Source organism: Sciurus carolinensis, chromosome X (genome assembly GCF_902686445.1).
Source record: "Sciurus carolinensis chromosome X, mSciCar1.2, whole genome shotgun sequence".
Lineage (NCBI taxonomy): Eukaryota > Metazoa > Chordata > Mammalia > Rodentia > Sciuridae > Sciurus > Sciurus carolinensis.
The window spans coordinates 104,199,879-104,212,400 of NC_062232.1; the positions used below are offsets into that span (position 1 = coordinate 104,199,879).

General features: G+C 36.4%; 1 protein-coding gene across 2 annotated transcripts in view; it reads right to left on the reverse strand.

The window, feature by feature from the left end:
- Nucleotides 1-12,522, reverse strand: part of Tenm1 (teneurin transmembrane protein 1) — a 741,978-nt gene that overhangs the window by 53,777 nt on the left and 675,679 nt on the right. For both annotated transcript variants that reach the window (XM_047535396.1, XM_047535395.1), the window contains one exon: nt 11,401-11,555. In XM_047535396.1, coding sequence (XP_047391352.1) covers nt 11,401-11,555 — 155 coding nt within the window. The remainder of the gene's footprint in view (nt 1-11,400; nt 11,556-12,522) is intronic.

Below are 12,522 nucleotides of genomic sequence, written 5' to 3' on the forward strand. Positions count from 1 at the left end.
TTGTGCACTTTTCCCTCCCATAGTCAATAGAGACTGGGGCTATGCCTAAAGATACAGTCTGAAATATAGCTAGGGTCAACTGGTTTAAGTTGTGACTTAGCTGAGGATGTTGGCCCCAAAACCTCTGGACATTAACCACTGAATTTACCAACCAGACATCTGTATCTAAGAGAGCTTTGGGTTCATCTCAGGTCATGGGGCATGCTGAGCAAAATGTGTGAAAGACTGAGCAGATCAAAAGTAGTTTGCAAGCATTGCATCTTGTGACTCTCCCTGAACTTTGAAGATGCTTTTCCTCTGGTGCTTAATAGTTTTAATAAGAGCTAACGTGCCATTGTCCTTTGTGTGGAAAGAGGACACTGCTGAGGGAGTTTTATTTATGTGATAAATTACATTTTCGATACAGCATTGAGCACGGTACTTGACTTTTATTTTAAGGCTCCTGACAACTCTGGCTATTTGCTTCTGTGCAGACATTTCAGCAGAATTTGGATATGCTGGAGTTGAAGATGTTGGCCTGCTATCCTCTACTTCTTATATAAACAACCTGAGCTGTCATTTTGGAGGAAGCAAAGTAAATATCTCTGATTAAATTTATTATATTATATTTTACTGATTATGCTTTTACCTAGAGATACAGGTAAAAAAAGTGCAGTTAAAAAAGTGTTTAAGTGAATGTGGAGAAGGGAAACAATATTTAAAATAACTCTGGATAATCTTATTACAATATTTCTCCCAGTTTATCAGTTTGTTAAATTTGTATTTTTATGTACTAAAATCTTTAAAACTGATAGACATGCTTGGAACCTGAATATCTTGATTAAAACAGAAGAGTCATTGGCTGGATGAAGGAACTCATAGACTAAACTTGCTTCAAAAATCCTACTTAGGACACTGTTTTCTTCTTATGATACATCAGCTTCACAACTTTTCCTTTTGATTTTATACTAAGCTGGGAGCCTTTTTGTTTCATCTTGAGAGAGTCATATTTTTCATATTGACCTAGATAAACTGACTTCTTTATTATCTACTGTAATATTTATTTATTTCTTTGAGAAATTGACCCACCTAGAATGGCTGCAGGCTACTCACTGCATAACCTGCTCTTTACCTCTTGATTTCAAAGAGATGGAAGATGTTCTAAAATCTCACATTCAAAGATTATGAAACTCACATTACTTTCTAGCCTTAACTCTGTATAATCATCATATTACTTCTTGAAAGTAGAAAAAAATGAAGGATTTGGGACACCTATTCAGTGACTATTGTGAACATTCACTAAGTGGTCTACATAGAACTTCACATCACCACTAGGCAGATAAAACATTCTGTGAAGGTCAAAGTAGGTTAAGACTAGTGTCTGGAGTATGTTTTCTATAATCCATTGAAATAACTGTGGATATAGGGCTATCTGAAAAGGTAAACCCATGTGAAAAGACAGAAGGGCAGATTACACAATTTATCAGTTCCAATCCCAGTTTTACACAATTTATCAGTTTATCCCAGTTTTGTAACACAAGTTTAACTGTTTTGAGAGCAAAAGGTCAAATACTACTACTGGTAGTAGTAATAATGATTTATTGTGCACTTAGAGTCAAACACTTTGCTAAGTGGTTTATATATATTGTTTCATTGAATCTTCACAACCTCAGTATTGGGGAGGTAACATTATCATCCGTATATATAGATAAAGAATTTGTCCCCCAGGGGCACACAATGAGTGTGGATCCAGGATTCAAACCCAGGCAATCTCTGTTCCCAACTACTATGCTTTAGTGACTTTTTGTATTGATATAATTATGAAGGAGTATCTACCTTCAAGACCTGACTTTGTCTCTTGCATCCTCTATTAAAGAATTAGAGAAAGGTTTGGCTCTCCTTTGCAGTTCCAGAGGTGCTTTTTTCTGCATTTGACAGAGCCAGGAGACTAGGTCTGGGCTGCATGAGCAATAAATAACATTATCCATGAATGCATTTAAATTAGAGACTGACAGCGACAGATATTACAAAATCAGAACAACCACCTTGCAGACTTATTTTGTTCTTGTGTCCTCCCATTTTAGCAAGTGTATGATGAATCAACAGAAAATATTTCCTGAAGATGCCAATTAGCATCTTACATCATCCCTTATATTTGTAAAGCACTTCATACTTTTCCAAGTGCTTTCACATTAAAAAAGAGAGGCCACTTAATCAACAATTGGGTAATTTATTGAATTAGCCTTCATAAGGAAGAATAATTAGCCAGCTCTGAAATTCTAGTGTCAGTTTTCCAAGTGTACTGCTGAATCTAAAATTACAGAGAACCCTCTTCTAGGTCAGGAAGCAAAGTGATTGAATTTTTCTATATTACCAAATTTCAGATGAGAGCAGAATAAATGATAAAGCTCTTTTCCTTACATATAGAAATGGCAACTGAAAGTGTATTTATTTAACATTATGCAATTTCAGCCATAATATCTAACGTATCTTTCATTTATAGGCAAGTAACATGGAAAGCCACTAGGAACATTGAAGGAAAACTTTTCAAATGGTTTTTGGTGGTGCTGTCAAATCAGAGTCTAAACAACAGTGTCATCTTATATTCTGCGACAGCATGATTTGATTGCTGTGTAGATTGAGGTTTGTGCCACTTCCCTTTCACATGCCCATCTAACTAGTGTGGCAAATGAACACATAAAAGTCAAGGTTATATGCAATGCCATATGGTCCCTTGCTTCAGTTCAACAATTTACAGTTGCAAACACCTTTCAAAACAGAAAGTTCTTTCATGTGTGTTTTGACTGTTTGGTGATTTTACTGAGTGCATGTGGCACAAATGAATAGAGCTGAATGTTGCTGATTTAAGATGCATATGTTTGGACTATTGCAATAACCAGTTGCTGAGCAGTTATATCACTGTACTATTGATGTTGTCTAGGTATGAGAATAGTGGAAGAAAATATGAAAATTCATTGCAAATTTGGTTGCTATGACTTTTAATGGCATCTCAACCATTATTTGATGTTTATTATAAAGATGGTTGGTTCAGTTGATTAAATGAACCATGGATGATTAGGATGGAGTTAAGTGTTTGGCATAAGGCTATGGAATAACTATTTCAGTTCCATTCTGCTACTCCCTGGGTCTCATTAATCTGCTGTTTTATCCTCTTTCTACTCCCTTCTCTTATCCTTTTTGTCATTTCTCCTTTACTCCCATGTAGCTGAACCTGTTGCCCATTGGTATTGTTGGCCCCTGAGAGATCTGTTTCCAGTTATTTCAGATACCTTGGTTTCATCTTCCTTGTCTTGCTGTTGACTTGCAACTCATTCTTTCATTTTACCACATATGCCTGTAGCTGAATTATCTGGAGTATGACCAGAGACATTTCCTTTGAGTTGACAGTGCAATTGGCTCCACAGTCACTGAAGCATTGAGAGGGTGTGGTAGGGGTGGAGGTGGTGAGATTTTCATCTCTAGTGGCAAGAACTTTTAAAATAAACTTTCCTTTTTCCCCTGGGAGATCCCTTTATTCAAGCAAACTTATTATAATTCAGATTTTCTTGATTCCCTACAGAGCTTCACAAAACTCAGAAGTCTGTCCCTGCAGGGAATTTCACTTATAATGGCCTCCATTCGAAAGATCTAATTCTGTTCTCTTCTAGTGTGCACATGGGAGAGTGATGGAAGTGCACAAAGAAAGGCAAGTAACCCTTGAAAAACTTGAGTTTCAATATCATCCATATCACTCAGGGTGATGGAGGACATTCTATAGACATGAAAGGGCTGGCAGGGGAGAGAGAGAGACAATGAGAAACATTAGGCAAGAGTTTAAGAAGGGGAAAAGAAGGTGCCTTTTCTCCTCTTAAACTACTGTTTCTTTTCTTTTTTTTTCTTCTCAGATGCTGTGACTTTTCATGCTTGGATGTTATTATACATATTTTTTGAAAACAACAGAAAATGCTGAATCTACTTGTGTAAAGTCGAATTGACATGTAGATTTTGAAAAGGAGGCTTTATATTCCCCCTTATATCCAGTTGTGGTTAGTTTAGTTGAAGCTTGCAAAAAAATTCTAAGGACAATAGAAAATGGATTTTTCAGTTATATAGAGAGTGGAAGACAACCAGGGAAGGCATAGGTCTGCTGCTTGGGGCAGGTGGCATAATGCTGATGGATGAGAGAGAAAGGGAAAGTATTGTTTTCTCTGTTAAGGAAAAATACCACAAAGAATATTGATTCAAAGTTACCAAAGCCCAAGATGAGTGAAGGAATTTTAACTGAGTTTGAATAATATTTTCCAGGAAGAATTACCTCATAGAACTTAAAAATGGGATTTAAGAATCTGTGTGTGTGTGTGTGTGTGTGTGTGTGTTTTGATTATTATGAAGTAGTGAGCAATCAAAGATGTGATGGAAGATCAGAGGTGGTTATACTTGAATGTGACTTCAAGAAGAATCAGTTATGTTACACAAACTGCATGAAGGGAGCTTGATTTGGAAAAGATTCTCAAACATTATTTCTTAGATGAGAAAGTGGTGTTGATAGCTAGTATGACTGGAAACAGATTTTTGTCAAGCAGTTCTTATTGCCTTTTAAATAGAGTTACCAATATGGTAAGGAATCTTTTAATTTTATGACACCTTTGTGTATGAGTTGGGGGAAAATTGGTGAGAATAGCTTTCAGACCTGTTTGTTTTGGTTGTGACTCTCACTCAGAACTATTTTTTACACTATCATCCAGTTTAAATAAAAAGTATGAACTAATACTACCCTTATTACACATGATACATTCTGAATTTTTTTTGTTGTGTTTCATTTTTAAAAAAGCTCTTCAAGGTCTGCTATGAATCATAGGCCATAAGTGATAGTTCAGATAGAAGTGTCCATATCCTAAAAGATAACTGGTTCACTGATGCCACAATTGTATTTTGGCTTATCTATTTATCAATTTTATCATGAATGAAGACATAAAAGACATTCTTCAAGTCTGTAGGTGACACAAGGCTGGGAAGGATGGTAAAGACATTGGATAATAGCAGAAAAATATAAAACAAAATGGACTGAACCAAATGACATGGAATTGAAGGCATGCTAATAGAAAACCCTGTTGTTTTATTTAGATAACCAACTGTACAAGTATAAGATGAGGACACAGGGATGAGAGAAATGAATTTTTAGTCCACAACAATAATATCTACCAAAAGTGTGATGTAGTTGTGAAAAAATCCAAATGAACTTTAGCTGTTGTTTCTTTACCTGTGCTCTTAGCATTTTGCAAAAGTGTCTTGGTAGTCACCAAAAGAACTATCACTGGATGAGAGTAAGACTAATAGGGAAGGTTCTGGGACATCACTTATTTGAATTTGCTGTTTTTCAACATTTTAATAAATTGGTAATTATTTTGTTTGAAGTAAATATTCTGTGTCTAAAGTCCTTTTAAAAACTACTGGGACAGAGGAACAGAAACAGAGAATGTAAAGAATTGTGATAGTCTCCATTCTATTTCCAAGTGGTCAGAGCATACTTGGATTACTTTATTCATTTCTAGAAGCCACACTTTCAAAGAGATATGGATAAATGGAAAGATGTTCAGAGGTGAGTGAGGAGAGTGATGAAGGAACTCAAAACCATGACAAGTGAGATACAGTTAAATTAATTTGGGATTTGATTATGGAGGAGACAGTTTGATAGAGCATTTTGCTGAAAATAATGTGGATTTTGGCATCAGGTTAAACAGGTTCAAATTCCAACTCTGTCCATCTTATTGGCTGTGGGGCCTTGACCAAATTACTCAATTCCCCTGAATCTTTTTTCACAGTTATTAAAAATGGGTAAATGTAATACCTATCTTGAAGGATTGTCAGGAGGATTAAATAAGAAAATACGCATGAAAGAATCCAGCACAGTACTTGATTCACTGGTATATTAGTTTAATAGAAAAAAGATTAAATTTATCACTATAGTCTGAAGAGTCACAGTAAGACTGGTGGAAAAAGTTAAAGGAACAAAACATTACAGTTAAAGGGATCTATCAGTCAGAAAAATTCAAAGATGGAATGAACTGCTTGGGGGAAGGTAGTAACTTACTTATCACAAAAAGCATTTGAGAAGAAGCTGGATTGTTTCTATATGGTGAGAATATTCTGGAGGGGAGTCCAGCATCAAGCAACTGGGATTATTCCCAGTTTCAGGACTACTAGTAGACTAGCTTGATAGACTAAATGTATTGGGCTAATGTTTCTTTCTCTGAAGAATCCATTACCTTTCTTCCTTCTTCACCATGGATGATCCCCCTGCCTTTCATTACGCCCATCTGAGAAATGGGTACTATTGGGAACCAGTGAGGAGTGTACAAATCATCCAACAAGCATTTGTGTAGGCCCAGCTATGTATTGGACCCTTTAGACAAATAAATCAAAGTGTGCGCCTTATGGGAAGTGGGTCAACAGGATTATCTATGCATGCAAAAGATCCTTGTTGCTAGTGTATTTGCTATTGGGCTGATTTTTGAATGGCCATTGGGGTGGCTTCATGAAGCAAATCCAGTGTTTAGATTTGCTATCCTACCAAGAGACTTGGTCAAATCCCAATTCCATTCTAGTCAGGCATGAGATGGAAATGCAGAGCAGGAAGATTCAAACACAACAACGGAAATAAAGAGCCAATCTCTTTATAATCAACTCATCTCCTGAAGTGAAAGGCCTGGTTGTTTATAGCAGTGCTTAGAAAGGGAAGTTATGCTTCAGAGTTTATACTGAGAGTTCAGTTTCACATTTCAGTAAATAAAAAAAGAAAAGATATTGATTTTGAACAAATGGCTGATTTTATTGTCAAAGCAAATTTCATTTCTTGAGATGATTAGATTTTATTAAACTATTTCCTAAGTGCCACTAAACACACATTCTGCAAATCAACAACACATTCCTCAACCAAGCAGCATTTTTCACTCAGCTAAATACAATGACATTTGGTCAACTCCAATTGTCATTGAAAATATGGAAGCTGGAGAAATACATGCTTGAGGTCAGAATGCTTGTGCTCAATTTGCTTGTATCACTGAATAACTCTATGATCACAGCACAAAACATACCAGTTAAAGGGTGGTTGGGTGTTGGAGATAAAATGCAGCAGTATGAGTAAGATGCTCAGCATAGTTCCTGGCCCATAGTATGCTCTCAATAGGTGACGGAAGTTATTCTTAGTACTACTAGAGGACATCAAGATCTACTGAAGTCTAGGACAGGCCACAGAGGATTGTTTCTTTCTAGAGCTCTAGTTTGTCTCAGAAAGTACAAAAGACAAAACAACTATGAGAAAAAGAACCATTTTGTTGCATGACTTCCCAACCTCCACAGATATTTTACTAGCATAGATAGGACTTTCCTTGTTGGTGACCTTTTGGTTTCAAAATGATGGGAAGATAACAAGGAACTTTAGGAATGTAGTTATATTTCGGTAGAGAAGCCTTCAAGAAGTGAGGATAGTTGGTACATCTTCCTAATTCCAAAAAGTCCTGGATGCCAAGCATTTATAGATTTTTGCTATCCAACATTTGCATGAGAAGTTCCAAGAAGCAGGAACTCTACAGAAAGTTTTGATAATACATGGTGCTGCCACACAGTCTTAGAAACAGTAAGCTCTTCTTAAAGTCTGAATCAGATCTTCATGCTGCAGCACAGGCCTCTATTTTCTTTCCTGTCTGTTCCTGTCAGCAAAAACCATGTGCTCTCATTTAGACATTTGTCTCTGCCCTCATCCATCAATATATTTTGATTTACTGAAATATGAAACTGAGCGCTGTGTAAGCTCAGCTGGATCACTGTAAGTACTACTATAAACAACTGGGCCTTTGCTCTTGGAAGGTGTTGCGAAGCTCTTTACTCAGCTTTCTTCTTTCAAACTGAAGACAGCCCCAGTTTTTAAGTACAGTCATGGGAAACATTGGTCGCCAACCTGCCACGGTTGTCTAAACAGACAGGAAGTTTTGGCCACAAAGGCTGAGCATCTAGGCAGCTGTGCCACACACAAGCCTCCCCCTGGTAAACACTCTATCCACTCACTCATATGATTTCATTCAGTGTTCTCCAGCTTTTGTCCATCTGTGTCCCACCTGGATGCTGATTTGCTCACACCTGGGAGCTCTGATTTCTTTCAAATCCAAAGCCTCCCCTTCCCAGTAAACAACTCAAAAGAAGTGATCTGTTTTCATTTTATCTATTTCCTCACTTCTCATTCTATCGCTCACTCCAGTTCCCATTAATTCGTACCCTACAAAAGGCACTCTAATTACAGTCCCTAATGCTTAAAACCAAAAGGCTTCTTGAAAAAAAACACTTTATTTTCCATGACCTCTGAGCAGCATTTGACAGTGACCTTGAAAAGCTTGCTTCCCTTGGCTTTTTTTTTTTTTTTGTCCACAAAACGTTTTGGTCTTCCTCTAATTTGTCAGGTCCCTTCCTTTCAGCCACCTTTGTGGGTTGGTTTTAATTTCTCATCTTTCTCTTGACTATTGGTGTTCTTCAGTTTGATCTTAAGCCTTCTCTCTCTCTCTTTTTTAATTTGGTACCAGGGATTGTACCCAAGGGCACTTAACCACTGAGGCACATTCCTAGACTTATTTTTTTGAGTCAGGGTCTCACTAGGTTGCTTACAGTCTTGCTAAATTGCTGAGAGTGACTTCAAACCTGCAATACTTGTGCCTCAGCATCCTGAGCTGCTGGGATTACAGGCTTGCACCACCACACCCAGCTAAGCCTTCTGTTCTTTTCATGTAATGTACCCTATCTATGAGGACTTGTCCACTCCCCTATTTGCCATAGCTAAATGTAAAATAATAATGACAAATCTGGTCTTCATTTCAGACCTTGAGATTTAGACCTACATCCAGGTATTTTTACCTGGATGCCAAAGAGGCACCTCAAAATCAACATGCCTCTAATAGAACCCATCTTCTAACCCTTGCTCAAACCTGCTTCTCTTGTATTCTCTGAGTGAATGATACTACCATCTGTGTACTTCTTTAAGTCTGAAATAGAGTCAGTCAAAAACTTCTTTGATTTTGGCTTCAGCATTTCAAGAATCTGTATAGTTTTCTCAACGCATACTGTGATCCTTTGAATTCAGTCATTATCCTTGCTTGCCTCTGTAACATCATAAAACTGAGCAGCATCGTGGTCAGTCTCACCATAGAGTTGTATTCCAAAGAAATATCAGCTGAACATCCAAAAAAGCATTGGAAAGCAATTTAATCTGTATGGATTTTTTTGAAAAAGTGCTAATCATTGCTATATTCCTATGTTTTGTTCCTGTCACACTCATATTACTTCAATTGCCTCTTAAGTGATCTCCCTGCCTCTACCACTGATTTGCTCCACCCTATTCTCCATATTATATCTAGAATTATCTTTTAAAAATGAATTTCCCTGCTCAATGGCTGTTTTTGGTTTCTGATTGTCCACTGGATAAAATAAAAACTCTATCATGCTTATAGGGTCCTTCACCATTTCACCCCTGCTAACCACATTAGTTTCATCTCTCACCACTCCTCATATTTTTTTCACCACAGTGTTCTTTTGGTATAGGAATATATGTTAACTGTGTCTGCTGAGTACTTACTACACACATTCAAAGAACATATAGTCTATGTCTCAAACCAGAAGAGATGAGGTAGTTTTTACCGTGGTAATTATGGAGATGAGGATCATGTTCGCTCTATTTAGCCAAAGGATTCTCTTTTTCGGCCTAACTTTTGCACACAGAAACAGATAAGTTGTTTAGAGTTGACTGATCACAGTATAAAGTGTCCTATTTTAAGTTAAAAATACCCCACAAGTGAATCATATATATGCATCTTTTCTCTCCCCCTCCCCCACATAAATACATTCACACCCTTCTTTATTGTCATAAATAAAGTTTCTTTTCTTTGCCTTCTGCAGGATTGAATCACAGAAAACTTAAGACTATTCTAGGACTTGACAGTCTGACCCACTCAAATATGTATTAATGGTTTGTTAATTTTGTCTGTTTTCCAGGCATTCCAACTACCCATTTTATTATTGATGACTATATTTGACCATTTTCTGAGTTTCTGGGGTGAGGCAGGAGGCACACACAGAAGGAGAAACCCCAAATAGGTACATCTCTAGTTTTTTATAGATTAGTCATGGTGGGTAGAGGTGGGAGGAAGACATTAGAACTAATGACTAAAGTAAGGTTTCTGAGTGATGCATCCATTTTCTTTTTCTTTTTTATCCTGGTTTTCAGGTGGTATGACAATGGAGCAACAGGAATATCCTAACTGTGGAAGACACCACTAGTTGCCTATGCAGTAGCAACTTTAAAACTCCTTGCTTAACAGAACTCTGATACTGATTCAAGAATCAGGCAGCAATACATGTAAGGAAGGTGTCCCGGTTCTGGAAGGTCTTAATCTATTACAAAAATCATATTTCCCCTTTGTCAGTGACTAGTGAAAGCAAAATGCATGTGACTGAATTCTAGCCAATGTGACCTAAGAAGGGAATCTACTAGTGTCTTTAGTTATATCATTATGTGAGATGATGAAGCCTTATTTTGTAAACTACTTTTAGACAAGTGTTTTATTATTTGCACCCAAACCATCCTCTCTGAGACAATAACCAATCATAAAACTCTCAATATCTACTCTAATTTCCTTGAAAAGATTATCTTTTCAATAATATACTTCATCAGAGTCACAGATTTATGAAATATTAGAGCAATGAAAGTCCCTCTGAGGATTGTGTAGTCTATTTCCTTTACTTCACATACCAACCTCTTGTCTATAGACTAAGCATCCACACAATACTGGGACCATGTGGTATGCTCCATAATCTCCCTATATATATAGAATGGTGATAGTATCAGAATTTTGGACCCAGATGACAGTTACAGTCATTTTTTTCTTACTGGCTAAAAATTTTTGCTAAACAAATGTAAAACAGAACTCAGAGAGGATACTGCTTTTACTTAGGTAAATTTTAGAACATCCTAGGTGTTTATACATATATGAATAACAAGTCATGCTCATATTCATTATAAAAAGATTTCTAAAGACATTTAGTGGTCACCACTTTTTGAAATTTGAGTTATTGTTTCATTTAAAAACAATAAAATTATATATCTTGGAAAATGTTCAATAAACAAGATTGGCTTTACCCTCTAATTGTTTCCAATTTGGGAAACTTTGTTATGCCAGCATTCCACCTAGCATTACCATTTTCTCCCAACTAAGTTTTTCTGAGGAAGCAAAAAGTAACTTACATAAAAAGCAACTTCTGCTATCTGGCATTTTAACAAATACACCAGGCTTCCTTTCTACCTAATTTCTGTATGAGAAAATTGTTATCCATTTCCATGATGCCAAATGATGATAACACTTGAAAACCAGTGGTGCCTACCTGAGTGATGTCCATTCCTGAGTCACAGCTCAGTGGCTGTGTGGAAGTCAGACCGTTTGAGCCGATTACAGTTGTGATCACAGCATTCTCATCAATTCTCCGAATCATAGTCCCATCCACAAAGTAAATGAATCCATGCCTATCAACTGTGATGCCTGTTGGGAAAGAATAAATGAGCATTAGTAGTCTGGTGGGTCACATTTGCACTAAGATCAGTATTTTGAAAGAAATCATAGAAATGGGAAGGCATTTTAAAGACATATGGATTCAATTTTGCTCAACATAGACGGGACAGTAATGGGAGAGGTTTGTTGGGACACATATTCCCTTCTTTGTATTTTAAAAAGAAATGACAAAGATAACATAAAGAGATAAAGCCAGGTCTAATAATTTTGTTGTATCCTGTTTATATTTTCATCACCTTGATACTTGCTTACTCCCACAAACAGAAAAATGTTCTTTTTAAAATAAATGAAAAAAGACAGGATAGGTGTTCTATGTTACATTTCTTTTAGAGTATGGATATATGAGCCACTACTTATTTTCATGGTTATATTAGGAAATAACTGTCTTGAAAGATATTAGAATTATTTTTATTAATTTATACTCAGTTAACAGTGTGTTTCTAATAATTCTGATAAACTGGGTTGAGGTTTTTCCCTCTGTATTATCTATTAAGAAGGGGTTGGAGAGCAAAATTGTGGCTAAGTGTCTAGAAAAAATAAGTCAAAAAATTTCATAGTAGTTTTTGCACACCATGTTAATTATAGTCTGGTTTCTTGGAAAGTATAATAGCAGCTAGAAGGCCTGGGCTCTAATATTGAATATATCACTTAAAACTGATGCGTTACTTTGAGTTATTGTCTCTAAATTTCAGCCTCCTCTTTGATAAAATAGGGAAAATATGATCTGCATTACCTAACTAAGGTCACCTAAGGTAGGGCTCAGTTTTAAAACCTAGTCAGTCCTAAACAAACTGGGATAAAGTTTAATTTATAAATTAGGCACAGTAAAGGATTAACCACAATAACTGAATGAAAAGGGAATAATTATAATAGTATACTGCAACAAAATTTATGTGAATGTGGTCTCTCTAAGTATCTTATTGCATCATACTTACCC